The 16,348-nt window shown below is 46.5% G+C and overlaps 1 protein-coding gene across 3 annotated transcripts in view; it reads left to right on the top strand.

Annotated features, from left to right (window-relative positions):
* Positions 1-16,348, top strand: part of ASCC1 (activating signal cointegrator 1 complex subunit 1) — a 34,859-nt gene that overhangs the window by 8,363 nt on the left and 10,148 nt on the right. For 2 of the 3 annotated variants that reach the window (XM_030452767.1, XM_030452768.1), the window contains exons 6-9: positions 3,286-3,422; positions 5,561-5,680; positions 9,273-9,397; positions 11,172-11,251. In XM_030452767.1, coding sequence (XP_030308627.1) covers positions 3,286-3,422; positions 5,561-5,680; positions 9,273-9,397; positions 11,172-11,251 — 462 coding nt within the window. Of the gene's footprint in view, positions 1-3,285; positions 3,423-5,560; positions 5,681-9,272; positions 9,398-11,171; positions 11,252-13,957; positions 13,982-16,348 lie in introns of those variants that run through there. The other variant, XM_030452769.1, reaches the window with a different exon arrangement.

Raw genomic sequence — 16,348 nt, 5'->3', positions numbered from 1 at the left:
TTTATAGCATAGGGTTATGTTGATGGATATATGCTTTCTAACTTTTTTTGTGTGTATGTGTCATGAAGACCTTTTAGAAGATGAACCTTGTGTTGAAATGTGGGACACTTTGGGTGTTGTTCACACTCTTGGGTCATCAGGGCAATGAAACAGGGCTGAAGGGAGGCCCTGTTTGGGTTAATTTACTATAAATACAGGGAGGTTGCTCACCTGGACAGGCTCATTCCTGATGTGGTGCAGTGGGAGGGCCAGATGACTGTGTGACCTTGGAAGTCTCCTTGCACGGTCGTGTAGGTGTCAGAGTGAGGAGGACTGAAGTGTCTGAGTATGCAGGTGGAAAGAGAAGAGATTTCGCAGTAATATTGCCATGAAAAATCACATTTGGGTCTTTCAGGGCTGTGCAAGTGCTGCGTGCTTGCAGTCTTAACAGGCTGCAGATGCAGCATGGAAAAGAAATATAATTGCTGGAATATACAGCAACCTGTAAATATCAAACATTGCTAATGAAATGTTATATCTCAGAATGGAAGGAGCAGAAAATGGGGGAGGGGTTTTTCAGCCTGCAGCTCTTCAGAGAGTTCTGAGGAACTGCTGTTTTTCTGTCTCACTCCTTTGTTTGTGGATCAGGGTGGAAGAGGGCACAGAGCTGGCGTGCATTATCCTGCTGTTAAGAAAAAAAAATCATAAGGCTGTCTGCAAATATTGGAAGTTTTGAAGACAGTAGGTAGAACGTAGCCAGAAAGGAAGAGGTAAGGAGTGTGAGCCTTTGCTTTGTCATGCAGAAGACCTGAAGTGTGTTACATGATCTGTGGCTTCCCTACTACAGGGCCTGAGCTTTGGAGGACCTATGTGCCCAGGCTTTGTAGAGAGAGGTGAAGACTCCAGATAAAACCTTTTCTGTGTTCTTCTGAAGGATGAGAGCAAAGGTAAAAGTCCAAGTAGCAGGAGGGAGGAAGAAAAAAAAATTTAAGGCTGATTGGATATTAGTTGATTTTTTGATGATGATAAGGCCGTGTCAGGGAGAGGCATAAGCTGAAATAGACAGAGGCACCAGGAGAGTATGGCTGATACCCCAGTGGATTCCTCTGCCCATCTCTGATGCTGAATCTCACTCCTCACTCCTGCTGTTATGGTTGCAGCCTACCTTCAGGGCTTTCATTAGGTGTTCGAAAGATATGAACACGTATTTCCAGGTTCTGCATTGCTGTTGCCTGGTCAGGCTGGTCAGGTTGCAGAGCAGTCATAGCACTGGACAGGGCAGCTTCCTGTGAGGTGATGCAGCAGTTGCTGGTAGCATATCATCACCTGGGACCAGAGTAAGTGGGTTCAAGATTATTTTTTTTTTTTTGCATCTCAGCCAAGAGCATCCAGCCATGAAGGGCTGCTAAACCACCCGCAGAAACATTTCCTGTTCCAGGGAGAGCTACCTCTGACGTGCATCTGTTTCATGCGTGGGAGAAGTGGGATCTGCTGGCCTGCAAAAAAGTATGGGTGTAAGCAGGGTTTTCAGATGCTGTCTGAAATACTAAGGAGTAAACCAGGAAGATTATCTAGGTCTTAGCCTGTTCCCTGTGCCTGGCTCTTCCCTGCTAATCTCCCCGGCAGCGGTGGCATGGCTTGTGGAGGTGATGTGCCATTCATTGCTTTGTCAAACTTTAGCCCACACTCAGGTGTTGGAAATCTCAGGGGAAAATGCTGCTTTGGGGACAGGTTGGTGTTTAACAGCACAAATTGTGCTGGGGCAGAAAAAGAGGGTAAGGCTTTTGCTTTCTGACCTGTGAACTACTTTCTTGTTACTCTACATCATCTGTGCACACTGTGGGAGTGGCATCAACTCATTGTCCACATCAAGGATAAATCCAACTTTCTCCCAGTTTCTGTTGCTTTGTGATGGGCCAAATATCCTCTGGCCATGGATACCATTGGAGAAAAAAGTCTGAGGCAGGGAAATCATGTCCTGTCATGCATGTTAACAGCAGTATGAATCAAAGGAAGCCGAAAGGCTTTTACAGCAGAGAGGGGAGAAGTGAGATGGAGCCATTCCTCTTCCCTCTGCTCCTGATGTTCCTGATGTAGTTAGTCCATCCTTACTTCAGGCTGCAGTCTGCTTTGCCTCTATGAGCATGGCACACTTAGGGGGTTCAGTCAGCAATAAATAAGCTGCAGTGGAAGGTATGTTTGTGCTCTCTCTCTTCTGGGGACCACCACGCTTTGCTAGCCCACAGCTACTGGAGCAAGCCCTTGGCCACCGTGCAGGCTGGCTCATGCCCATAAGCATGGCTGTAAAGAAGAGGATGGATGTTGTCATTAGACATGACAAATGCTGAGTGGGACACGTGGCATTAAACTCTTGACGGGCTGAGGTACTGCAGCGTTTAACCATCTGAAAGGTTTTATTTCAAACTCTGAAGGCACAGCTAGAAACTTCCGAGCTGCCATTCTCTGTCAGTGGTCTTGTTTTCAGGCAAAGAAAGGCTTCAGTGGCCTGGCAAGTGGTGTTGGCTTCTTCTGGAGTTAAAAGTGGAGGTTATTTAATGCACTGATGGGGAAATGGCCACTAAGTGGAAATAATTGGTTTAATATGGGTGTGTTAACCATCCTCGAGGTATTTTTATATATATCCTAGAACAAAAGAGCATGTTTTTGAAATCTGACTGTAACCACTGCTCCACCTGGGAACAGTTCTTCCCAAGCAACAACACGTAACTCTTATAAAGGGAATTTAAACTTAATTCATCTCAGTAAACTATAGGGCACATGGGAACAAGAAAAATGTAATTATCAGAGTTGGTATTAGCTGTGCTTGTGTTGTGAAGTGCAACCTGTGTTTAGACAGGATTTAGAGACCATTTAGAGCTTGTCACTACAGCTGGTTCCAGCTTTATTGCACAAAAAATCGAGTTTTAAATCTGTGCTGACTTGCATTGAATTCATTGCTGATGGCAGCTGCAGCTTTGACAGCTCTGGAAGTCTCCTCAAACGAGTGTGTGCTGCTGTGCCTGGGTCCTGAGTTAGAGCTTCCAGGCTGCTGTTCCACAGCTCAGATGGGAAGGCAGACAGTGAGCAGCCTGCCTGTGGTGGGGGCTGTGCCCTGCCTGCTTGCAAAGCCTCTGAAATTGTTTTTCTCCTTTCAACGAGAAGTCACTACCAACCCCTTCAGGGATGAAAAGAGGAAAGACTTGATGCCAGGAACTTGGTACCTGCTTTCTGTAGCATTTAACCGTCTGATGGAGGGCAGTATGTGTGTGTGCATTAGACACCTATATGTGATGGACTGATTTGTAGGATGATGGGATCAGCAGCAGCCTCTTCCAGAACCCTGCAAAGCTTCACCTGACTCTTGGAACACTGGTGCTTCTGAACGAGCAAGAGATCCGGAAAGCGTGTGACCTCCTACAGCACTGCAAAGAGGACTTTGTGGAGTAAGTGATAAAAAAGGGGCGTCATAACCAAGGGCATGAGTGGGGGAAAAGCAGTAAGCTGTCTGTGAGAGGGGACAGCGAAGAGAAAAGCAGGTCAACAGCCTTTCTCAACTCCAGAAATTTAGAAAAAGGCTGAAAAGTTTCAAACGGGAACAGTAGAAATCACCCATCAGTCACAGCCTACCAGCATGTCACAGCTCAGCCCCTCAGCATTCCCAGACAGCCTGCTCTACTAATTTCTTTTCCTCCCATGGCCTCCCCTGTTATTTTTATGTGAACAGTTTTTGCTGTTGTCCCCTGCCTGCTGCAGGGGGAGGGACGAGCTCCTTTCTCACACTGCCTCCTGGCATGCTGCTTCCTTCCTGCCTCAGAGCAGATGCTGAGGTGTCCTTGACATGCATTCCTCAGTATGAGGAGCTGTGTACACAGAAGTGATCAACCTGAAACTTTCAGTGCTTCTCCAGGACCAGGCCTTTCTTGCTGCCTGTTAATGCTGAGCTGCAGATGTCAGGGCTGTAGCTGTAAGTGTGGTTGAATGACTCTGTAATTAGTTTATCTCTGTTTGGATTAGAAATCGGAGATGGCCTAGGGGATCAGTTTATTTATTTATTTCTGCAAAGCCTTTGCACATAGAGCCCAGAGCCCTGATTTTTAAAAAAATTAATTTATTTATTGCCTCAACTCATGAAGAATTAGCCATGCTCTGCCAGCTGATCTCTGTGGGAAATACTGCATGGCCAAAAATCTATATATCTGCCTTTAAATGATGGCTTCAGTTGTTCAGCTGTTGAACAGAGATGCAAAGTGTGTTTCCAGGGGATGGCTCTGCTCACAGCATTTGGAAAGTGGCAGCTTCCTCACAAGGGGATTGAACTGAAGCAGAGAAAATCTTCACTCCATTTCCTTTAGTGGAGGGGAAATCAACACTTGAATGTAACATTCAGATTATTTCCTCTGCCACACCCAAATAAACATACTTTGAAAATTAATTTTGGCTCCCTTCCACCCACCTGAACCTTCATTAGTGTCATTTACTTATCTAAATGCAGGCAGTGCTGTGTGAAGGTAGATGTGCTTTTTTTCACTCTTTTTCGAATATGTGGCCTTAAGTGCTCTGGCTGTGACATGCATGACAGTGCACTTGTGCTTTTTTCCTCCCAGTAAACATACTGGAATGGGAAATAATGCTCTTTTATTTTACCTGGGAAGCTTTGCTGAGAATCTCCAAGGCTGTCCCTTGGGCAAAGCTGAGCCAAAGCAAGCAAGGTTAGAGCAAAGTCACCCATGATCACATTGTTAAGTCATGCTCATGGCTTCTGCTGGCCCCAACACTCCCTCTGCTTTCCACAAGACCTCAGATTTAAGTGAGACAGCAGCACTTAGTCTCAAGGAGCTTTGCCCTGCCTCTTCAGGATGTTCTGGGGGTGAAGGCAAGGAGATGGTGTGTTTGGAAGCAGATACACTTAACAGGGTGTTTGCAGATGTGGGAGTGTGTATTATATTCTGCACACTTTTTGGGTTTCACCTTCCTGACAGAGTTAGCTGAAGCTGATTTTAAAGCATCTCTATTTACTTCCAGCATTTGTAAGTGGATATTGAAATGAACATCCAGGGCTTTTCCCAGTGAAAATTAATGAGCCAGAGACCTTTTGTCATGATGATTCCCTTCACGGGGGAGGCAGGAGCTTCTATGGATTTTTTTTTTTGTGACATGTAAATGGAGATCTCCACATTCAGATGGCCTGTGAACACTGACAAGTTGACTTGATTTGTGTCTAAAACACAGGAGGTATGAATTTAAATATTTTTACAGTATCTCCTGAGATGATGACACAATAGCAGCTGTAGCCTTTCAAGCTTTAGAAGCTAGGGAGACTTTTCTGTGGGTTTTTTCAGTGCAAACAGCCTGAAAGACAAGGGGAAAAGAAGAACTCCTCTGAGGAGTTGGCTACCCTCTAAGGTCTGTATAACATTCAAGTCCCACTCAACCTCAAATTTGTGTTTATAGCAAAAAATGTATTTTATATAAGTCCCTTAGTAAAACCAAATATTTAGTGTGTGCCTGAGGAGCACTATGCATTGTATTTCAAAAGCAGGTGTGGTTTCCTTTTTAAAATGAGAGATTTCTCACATTTCAGCCAAATTACTGGAGGCAAGCCCCTGACTGTGGAGGTGGCAGGAGTGGAGTACATGAACGATGACCCTGCCATGACTGACGTCCTTTATGCCAAAGTCCACATGAAGGATGGCTCAGACAGGTGAGTTCCCCAGACTCCTTTCTCTGAGTCCTCCTCACTGTGCTGTGGCTGTGCTGTGCCAGAGAAACACTCGTCTGGTGCTGGTGGGTACTGCTAGCAGTCTTTGGGTCAGCAGTCAGAAAAATGAAGTCATTCTTGCTTCTTAACCTGGTTCAGGCAGTGATGTGTTTGCTCTTTAAATCAGTCACTGGTGGTGCAGCTGAAAGATGTCATTTGTTTCTGTAGCATTCTGTCAGATTGAATAATGGTGTCATGGCTCACACAGTGAGAAGATGGCCAAGGAGATACTCCTGAGATGACTTAGAAGGCAGGATGACTTGGCCTCTGCTGCTGAGCTCCCAACCTGCAATCCAGATTAATCTAGACAGCCTGGCATATTCTGCAGCACTTTATTATCCTTACAACCCAGTTACACCAGGAGGTCCTCAGACAAGCGTGACTTGGTTACGGAGTTGGTTTCTATGGCTGTAAGCAGCCCAGGACAGGCACTGGGTGTGGAATGTGTCTGCTGAGCTGCTGCTGTGGAGTCTCAAAGCTCTGTTGGTGTCAGTGTGTGCATTTGTGCTGTTTGCCACGGGGACTGATGGCTTTAGCTCTACAAACAGAGCTGCCTGGGATGTGGTGATGTCTGGACAACCTCAGTTTCATTTTTGGTCAGTAGCTCATCAGTGGTAGCACCATCTTTTCTCGTAGTGCTTTCTAGAAGACTGTGGAAACACAGGAACTGTTGTACTGCATGTTGCCAGTTGTGAAGTGGTGCGGAAGGGGGAAGGGGAGTAACCACCGGAGCTTCAGCCTTCTCCTTTTCTGGCAGTGCTGCTCCTTTGTGTCTGTTCCGGTTGCTAGAGGACAGCAGGAGCTAGCAGGGGAGCACGTGGCAGTGCAGCTGGAGGAGGGAGGCTGTGAGCTCGGGGAATAAAGAACATGTTCTGGCACCTCCTTTTCCTGAGGGCTGAGGAGACAAAGGGGGGACCTGCTTAAAACTGCACTTTGGAGGCTGTGTTGAAGTAGTAGATAGGAAGTGGGATAAGAAAATGGGTGGGAAAAGGAAAATGTAGGAATTTCTGGCAAGCAGTAGGGATTGAAATCTTTTCCTCTTCTTGGCTCTTCCCACTTTTAAGTCTGCCCTACCCTGGAAGAGGTGAGATGAAACAAATGGGGTGGGTAGAGAGCCAGGACAAGCTAGAGATCAGCCAGCAAATAGAAGTGCAGGGAGAAACAAAGCAGAAGCACTTGGAAATGTGAAATGGAGGCAGACACTGGGTCACCCAAATGCCCTTCAGTCAGTTTGTTGTAGAAAGCACCCAAAGCATCAGCTCTGAGAGTTGAATCATAGACCTCTTTTCTCCTGAGTCACTGAGCTCTGGTGCAGGTCTGGCAGGGCAGAGAAATGTGGTCTTCAAAGCCACCTTGCCTTGAAAGTGAAAACAATCTCCCTCTGCTCCCATCCCCCAAGAAAGGGCTGATGTTTGCTCTGGCCTTCAGAAAGATCCATTAGCTGAGGTTTTGGCCAGACACAGATCTCCTGCTTTGCATGGGACCTGGAGGCCCCCAGACTTCTCTCCCACAACACATTTTTTTGCTTAGAAACGTGCTCAGAGGGGGCTAAGTGATTTTAAGTTTTTATCCTTGGCCCAGGCCACTCTTGCCCTCACCTGCAAATTAATTTTGGCACTTCTCCTAATACAGTTCCATAGCTGTTAGCAAGCACCCAGGAAACATTTAGCTTTGCAGAGGGAAAAAAGGTGCTTTTGTGTTGATGGATGGCAGTGAAAGCTGCTTTTGCCTCCTTTGAAATTCCAGCAGACACAGTGTTGGACAAATGGTGATTATAAAGAAAGGACAAATGGTAATCCCTCCAGAAAACTCAGCTTCATTTTCTGGTCTGCTAGACGGGTCATTGCTGAGCATCTCCATGCACCTCTTGCCTGCTCTGCTTTGCTCAGGGAGATGGGGAAAGCAGCTGGAAAGCAGAGTTACTCAGTGGCATGGCCAATACTAGAGAGCAGCAGCCACGTCTTGTGCTGCAGTTTACAATGAAGAGAGGTGTGTGCCTTCCTGTCTCATGCAAGACATCTTGCTAGCTCGTTGTAGTTCCTGGCATGGCTGAGGGGTGGAGTTCCTTCCTGATCTCTGGATGATCTTCATCAGCTTAATCTATAAAGCAGGAGATTTGATTTACCCTGACTTTGCTTGCATAACTGCAGACAGAATTAGAGATTGGCAAACCCTTCTGCACATATAATGGCTAAGACTGAGAGAGGGATCATGTTGTGATGCCTCCCACATGGCAAATAATTCCCATTATAATTCATTCTAATTTGTTTTATTTCCTTTATTAACTTTATAATGTAATAAAGCACCATTTTTACTTGAGCTATTCTCTGCTAATTTGTTTTAGTATTGTCTGTAATGATATTCATTTAATCTTTGTCATTGCTAATTTTAAAAATCACTGGTCTAAAGCCAGAAAGTGGTAGAAAACCATGGCAATTGGTAGTTTGAGAGTCTTGAAATTGCCACACAGGGGCTGTCAGACCAGGAGGAGCAGTATAAAACCAGCGGTAAGGTAGGAGCTGGCATCTGGAGCATGGCAGCACTGGGCTCCTCAGAGAGGCCACACTGTGCCTCTCCCACTGCAGCTGAGCTGCCCAAGTGATGGGACCTGCTGGAGCAGAAAGCTGTCTATCCCTTGGATGCCATGACAGAAGCCCAAATTCTCCTGCATAGGGTAATACCATCTTGCTTTGTTTTGGGGAATGGGAAGATCATGTTCTAGCACATCTTGCTGCTTTGGGGAAGGCTCAGGCACTGCAGAAATTTTGTGAGAGACAGCAGCAGCCTGCAAGTTTCTTCATCTCTTTAAATGTAAGGATACATGAGCTTGCTGCTCTGATCACCTGCCTGCTCCTGCTGCCTATCCTAGCACAGGTCTGCCTGCAGATCCCAGCAGACACCACTGATTTTCTCCCTAACTAAGGCTGCACAAGAAGGTGTCACTAAATCCTGTGATTCTGCTTCCTCAGAAGCTCTGACGCTGGAGCATTTGCCAGGATATGCTGTCTGAGTCTGTCACCATGTTCTGGTCTCTCCCAGGAATTAAGCACAGCTGCTTATTTGGGACAGAGAGGGTCCAAGCTCCAGCCTGATGCAGTCTGCAGGTCACAGTCCCTGAGCAGAGTGGGTCTTCCAAGAGTCAGGGTCCCCAGGCCCACCCTGGGGGTCTGTGGAATTTATCCGTTTGTAGGGAGAGTCACAGTGTGTTTCCTGGCAGTAGAAGGAGGCATCCTTCAAGTCCAAATAACATCTGTCACTGTGAACGAGCTCTGCTAAATCTGCTCTTCTTTGTGAAATATGTGCAACAGAACTGATCATGGAGGAAGCTTTGTGAAACAGCCAGAACTTTTTGTGTTAGAGCTGCATCCTGATGGCTCTGTTCACTTGCCATCAGAGAGCAGCTCCTGCTCCCTGTGAGCATGCAGAGGTATCATTTCACAGATGCTGCCCTCCCTGGCTGCAACAAGGAAAGCTGACAATGCAGGGCTTTCTGATCAGTTTACACTATTGTGTTTTTCCTCTTTTGCCTTCCCAGGTTGCAGGTGATCGCTGATCAGCTGGTGGAAAGGTTCGTGGCCTCTGGCCTGATGCTGAAAGAATGGGATCGGGTGAAACTGCATGCTACAGTCATGAACACACTCTTCAGGAAAGATCCAAGTGGTGTGTATCTCTCATCTTTACTGATAAATGCATTTAAAAGACGTAACTCTGAACAAGAAAAGCTTTTGTTGGCTTTTATGTTTATTTTTTTCTAATTTTGTGATTTTTCTTACTCTCAAAAATACCTACAAGGTTGTGGGAGGATGTCATTACATAAAACCCAGAAGAAAACAAAAAAAAAAAAAGCAGAACTGGAGAAGTCAGGTGTGCTTTGAGCATTTTCTGGATCTTTTCTAAGATGCTTTGTCCTGGCATCATGAACACTCTCACCCAGTAGCACCCATAAGATGAGGGCCTAGGAGGAGAGCATTCAAGTACCATGTGAGGTCTGGGGCTAGTCAGCCGTAACTGAAATTCAGTAACAACTTGAAATATATAATATAGGTCATTATGGTGACTTTGAAACAAACTTGAGTACATGAGCCTCTGTGGTCAAGTTAAAGATTGCCTATGGATTTAGGAACGTGATTTCGGTGTCACTCAGACAGCGACAAGGCTGAGTGTGAGCTATTACTGAGTGCACAATGACTGCTGTCTCTGCCAAATTATCGTGCTGGCAGTCTGGAGCATCATTCTTACTGCATGACTTTGTAAAGCTGCCTCAGATGCATTGTGCTCAGGAAGGGGCAGCATGCTACAGCCCTGCTCTCTCTGTGCAAACAGTGCTCTGGTGCGGAGTTTGCAACATCGTTATCACTACAGCTTTTTGTAGCTTTCCCTGGCACAGTGGCTTCTGGGCAAGGCCGAGAGGTTATGTCACATATTCTCCAGTTGCTGCCTCTGTGAGCCTCTTGTCTGGACAGTAGATGGTTTGTGTTACACTTTGCTGCACACACAGTGGCAGACTTTGGGGGTGACTGCTACTGGAGTTAGATAAGCACATTCAGGTGGGTAGAAACTCTTAAAAGATGGGGCTTAGCTCTCAAATTGAGCCCTGAAAACTGGTGAAAATGTGAGTCTCTGCCGTTGGGAGCTTATATTGTGAACAAGCCCGTGAGGCTTTCAGACACAACGTTGAGAGCATTGTGGAGACAGCCACAGAAGCTGCTTTGTATTCGCCACAGGATTTGAATAGCATGCCAGATGTGAGTGGGCATTCATAGTTAATGCTGGAGATGAAAAAGAAATATTGAATATGTTCACTGAGGGAGGCAGAGGTCCTGTAGAAAGAACAGATCATGTACTTAGGGATTATATAAAAATCCAGACATGCTCTGGGGAAATGGATCTAAGACGTGGGCATTTGGCAGTTGCTGCAGGCCTAGGTTGCTGTTCTCAGTGTCTGTGTGTGTGGCTGTGTGTCCACCCTGCAGAAACACACCCACCACATGGATGTGCTTCCCGGAGCAGGCAGCAGAGGTTCGTGCAGGTGCAGTCAGGATCATGCCTGGCATTGTGCTTGCACACCATGTGCCTGGTGCTTGGTGCTGTTCCAGGTGGTGCGAGCACTCACAGTGCTGACTTTCACCCTGGCAGGATGTGGGATTAAAATCAGCACTGAGCCATCAGCCCTACAGAATTACTCCATCAGTAGCTCTGAATGAGGGTCTTTCCTCCAGGTGATCCCAGTAGAGGCACCAATTCCTGCATATTCAGCTGTGTTCTCTTTAAAATCCAAGTGGAAGTGAGTTGTTGTTTTTTTTGCACTAAGGACTGGGCAAAGATGGTTTATTAGCTGGCAGCTGACTGGGGAGGGAGAGAGTGGGGGGCGAAGTACAGCACACACAGTTCTCCCATCTGAAGCTCATTCTGGTGGTGGCTTTTCTTCTTACAGCTGAAGAGCGAAACAATCCCATGACTGGTAAATCATCTTTCAAGGAACGGGAGTCGTTTAACAGCCGAAATATCCTCAAGGTCAGTATGAAACAATTAGGGAAATGCAGCCAGCTGTGGATATCATATAGCCAAAAGAGGTTGAAACACCTCTTCAGAACTGCTTTTGTCTTAGGCTTATCGGATTTCCTGGGGGAGGGGGAAATCTGTTTAGAAAATAAACAATCCAAATCACTTGTAATTGGGAGCATTACAGTATTTAACAGAAGCATTCTTAAAGCTGGTGAGGCTCAGATCAGGAGCATGTAGCACAAATGCTAAGTGGGTGTTTGTGTTGTCGTTTACTTCGCTCCTGTTTTACCCTGGAGACTCAAGCTCCTGTCGATCCTCAGCCCACCAGAAAGGAGGACTTTGTTGCCTGTGTTTTACTCGCTCATCTATATATTTATGAAGCTAAACCCAACTATGTTTTCTTCTTTTTTTTTTTTTTTTTTAAATCTCAGCTATTGATGTGCATGGTTTTGCTCCAGAAAAAATAGCAGATAGCAGTAGGAAATCCCACTAGATCTCTGAGCTTTGGCAGCAACCAGGGGCTAGGAAGCAAGATCCCCCAGCCCATGGAGGTGGGAAAGGCTCAGAGAGGAGCATCCTGCAGCCTCTCAGGCTTGAAGCTGCAGGTTACCTCTGCTGCTCACCCAGATGGCATTGTCACAACAATGCTGTGGCACTTGGCCACTGCCAGTGTCCAGAGGTGAGCACAGAAATGGAAGTATAAATGGAAAGCAACAGTGGGTTGTAAGCAAATTTGCAATCCTTGTTGTGTGAAGGGATTTGTTTCAGGCAGCTATAATAAGAGGGAGATGGAACAACACTTCAGTAGATAAATCAATAGAAAATATTCTGGCAACAAAGAGAAATGGGAGAGGCTGCAGGCTGGGTGGGAGTTGGACAGCCCAGAAGGACTACAGGATGCCAGAGGAGGGAAAGGGAGCACTTTATTTGGGCTTCCAGTTTTGCTTTAAGAATATATTAGGCGCTGGATGGAGGGGGATGTGAAGGCAGGGAGCAGGGAGTGGAACTGATTGATCTCTGCACAGAGGACAAACAAAGGGACAAAATTAGGTTAAGCTCTCATTGTCCTCAAGCGGTCTGTGCAAGCATAGTGTCATGACTCAGCATCGCCACGTGTTGAGTGGTCTGGGTGAGACTGCAGCATTGCAAACTGAAGCAGGAGAGCCACAGAAGTGGTCCCTTTCCTAATGTGATCTGGGAGCTTCAGTTAGCTGCCAGGGGCCAAGAGCTGGCTCCAGAAAGGGAAGGTGGTGATGTTGGGAGCCCTGAGTGCCACAGGGACCCTGCTTTCAAGGCCCATGTTTCACGTTGCACTTTGGTCATTTCTCTTGCTTCTGTTTAGCTTGTCCTCAGATTTTAAAGAGACCTAAAATCAAACCAAAAAACATTTTTAAATGCTCCTCATCCAAACTCCTGTCTGATTTGGAAGGCATTAACAATGCTCCCTCTACTGGTCACGCTATTGGTGGGCTGCACTGTGTGGTCTCAGCATCTGTGGGTCTGGTGGTGTGCGGTGCTCAGAAACCTGTCTCAAATGGCTACTTCTTGCTGCTCTCTGAAATATAAGCTGATGCATTTTTTAAATCTCTTAATTGATTTTGTACTGATGTAGCCAAAAAGAGCTGCTGGCTGTTTGGACTGCTGATAATTACTTCAGAGCATGTCTTGCCGCAAGAAATGTCATCCTTCTCCTCCACCTCCACTATATTTCCTAACCTGCTCACTTCGTATTTCCCTTTGGTCTCCCACGTGCCTGCAGCAGAACACCCGTTGGCATTAATTAATTACATGAGTCATAAATAGCTCCAGGCTTCTTCCAGAGGAGCCCAGCCTCAGCCAGCCACTGATGCATTCTAGCATGACCTTGCAAGGATGCGCCAGTTCCCTCCCAGCCCCCTTTTATATACATTATTTATCTTCTGCACAGAGAGGCTGCCCTCTCACAAAGTGGCTTCGTTAACTTTTGCTATAGGATCTAAATGATGGGCTCTTAATGAATATGAGACTCTGCCAGAGCCGTGTTAGGTGGCAGCATTCCCACTTGGAAAGCTGACAAATCACAGCTGCTGGTAGGTGGGCATCACATCAGAAAGCTCCTGGTTGTGTTGCTCTTTCTGCTGTTGGGCAGCTATGACCAGGCCAAAGGCTTTTCCTACTGGAAGGCAGGACCTGGACATGATGGAGACTCACTGGTCCTGCTGAGGCTCCCCTGTGGTCAGAGGTTCCCCAGTGGTCAGAGCTGGTGTGTGTGTGTGTGTGTGTGTGTGTGTGCAGCTGTGCTGGCAGCACATGTTTGCTGATCGCGTGCCCGTGGTACCCCAGGCTCCAGCTGGTATTGTGCTTTCAGCAGAGCTAATCAGAATTTTATTTAATAATCCTTTGTTCTACGGTTCCACCGAGTTAAACATATGCTCCTGTTTGTGCCAATAAATGGTTGTGCAGGCCGGTACCTTCCCACACTGCTCAGAAAATAGATCCTGTAGGATGAGTTGTGTTTGGGAGTTTAAATTCCTTCCATCCTGAAGAATATCCATGGAAAAGGCTCCCTGGCCTAGCTGGTGCTGAGAGCCAAAGGGAGTGTGTGCCCCAACAGCTGAGGGATTTGGTCTCCAGTGAAAAAAACCACTAAATGCTTACCATCATGCTTGTCTATGCCCAAGAAGCTGCAGGTGCTCTGTGAACTGCTTCATGTGGAGCAATATATATTTATTCTAGGGTGGCTAGTGGCTAGCTGAACATCCAAGTCACACGCTCAACTCTTGTTCCAGTGGGTAACCAAGCACATCATCTCTTGGAGAGCAATTCACAGCTGAAAGGCAGCAGCATCTCCTTCCCCATCAGAGCAGGGTTGGGCCGGGGGGGGGGGCCTTGGGGAGATGCTGGCTTGGCAGTCCCCCTGCCTGGCCCCCTCCTGTGTTAACCCGGGCCGTGGCTACATGCCCTGCATTGCAGCTGGCCCAGCAGCACAGCCCTGGCACAGAGGTAGCTGGGGCAGCTGCCTGAATCTCCGGAGATGAGGCTTGGCTGCCTCCGGCCTTTTATTTGTTTTGTTTAGGGAAAAAAAAAAATACTGTGGTGAATAAATAAAAATGCAAAGAAATGTGAAAGTACTGCCTGGCCAAAATTTTCTAATGCAATTTTTAAAGGAATGGAAGGCTTCCAGTAGGAGGAGACCCACCTGGACTCTCACTGGGTTAAAATGGAACGATTTTTGACTTGAGATCTGAGGAGTACCCCATTCAAACAAGAGGGAAGCAAATCTTGAGGACAGAAAAAGATTAACCCTACTGCTTAGCCCAGATCTGTGCATTAACAGCTTACAAGATTAAATATTGAGCTACTGAGGTACAGCATTGGAAAGCTGTACATCTCAGGGCATTAGGGGAGACATTCAACTGGGCTGCAAGACTGGGAACTGGATCAGTTAAGGCAGTGACACATGCTACTGTCCTCTGGTCCAGGAACAGGAGCAGAGCAGCCAGGATGCTCTGGGAAGGCTTCTGGGTCAGACTAGGCATAATTCCATGAGGCTCCTTCTCTTTTGAAGCCTTCATACAGGGTGTTAAATGATAGTAGCACAGCTGCTTTCAGTTGAAGCAGGGGGAAAGCACCTTTGCTCACTGACCCACCAGGGCTAGTGGAGAGCTAGAAAATCTGGTCCAGTTCTCCATTACTGTTTTTCTCTTGCTGGGTGAGGATAGTGGTGTGCAGTAAGTTCACCTTAAGATATTTTATATAGTGCCATTTAGAGACACTCAATGAAAAAGGAAAAATCTAGACCTGGATAAACCCCTTAGCCCCTCAAAATACCCCAGCCCCACCAAGTACTAAAAAAATGAATACCTGCCCCTGTGTACAGCCACCATCACCAACTCATCTAGTAGATGAATTTAAAATACCAAAATATGCACTGGGATGCTGAGAAAAATGCTGAGAAGAGTTTGAATAAGATCTTGTGGTGCAGCATCACTGTATCAGAAATATGCCAGCGCTTTCCTTCCCTTGGCTTTACAGAAGAATCAAAAGCAGCAATGAAAGGCTGCAATGCCACTTTGTAGAGGAGAGGATTTTTGCCTTCTGTTCTGATGCTGCCAGTGCCGAGGGACACTGAAAGCATGGAGGGGGCTCAGCAGCGTGCAATTAGAGCAGCAGTGGGCTGGGAGGATGTGACAGCTGAGCAGATGAGACTGGAGATCAACGTCTGTATGATCTTGGGTAAAAAGATTAAATTGGGGTTGCCATGAAAATGCTTTCCTATGAATTATATTCTTCAGGAAATAAAAAGACTTACTCATGTTATTTGCATTTGGTGAAACGAATCTGAAGTGGCATTTAAAAAATCAGAGTAGACAATAGAGGGAGAGTATTTTTGTTGGAGTGTTTGGGCCTTAGAGCTGTGTGACGAGGTAGTGTTGGAGGTATTGAGAGAAGGCTGAGATGCTGCACAGAGAAGGTGATGCAGGAAACACAGAAGGTTCATGCAAATTTTACCCTATATGCCAGAGATCTGTTTGGTGACCTTACCATAAAGAGGAGAAGCCTCTGCAAAAGAAGAGTCTCTCTGACTTCATTGTGGCAGGAACTGTGAGTTCTGTAAAAGGGAGGATGTGTTGAGAGGGTTGAAAAGTTTCTGAATCCCCTTGCCCCTTCTGAGCACTGTTGCAGTCCCTTCCAGCCCTTTTGGGGCCTCTGACTCCCACTCAGCAGCCATCCCACCTCCACATTTCCTCAGGATTTCTGTTCTGCCACCAGCCAGCTGAGACAGCGTCACCTCTTTGATCTTACGAGGACAGTATTTCTCAGTGGAGCTGGCAGGGTTTGAATTACAGCAGCACCTTAATATGACAGTGATCCAGCACATTAAGTGCAAAAAGACAACAAACCCAACACACTGATTAGCAAAAGTAGACAGTTTCACCTCAAAGATGCCGTGACCCTTCTGCTGGATAATTTCCCAGGTCTGTCCAAATTAATTTCCTGGCTCCATAGCTGGGCTGTGCTACTTTTGGTGGCTTGGTGAGTGGAGCGAGTAGGTCACATTGGTGGGATCTCCTTGTTCTAGTGTTCCTGGATGCATCTCAAACTTCCTGGCACCTCTGCAGCAAA

The sequence above is a fragment of the Calypte anna genome, chromosome 6 (assembly GCF_003957555.1).
Source record: "Calypte anna isolate BGI_N300 chromosome 6, bCalAnn1_v1.p, whole genome shotgun sequence".
Classification (NCBI taxonomy): Eukaryota; Metazoa; Chordata; class Aves; order Apodiformes; family Trochilidae; genus Calypte; species Calypte anna.
This window is presented reverse-complemented; position numbering and strand designations above follow the sequence as displayed.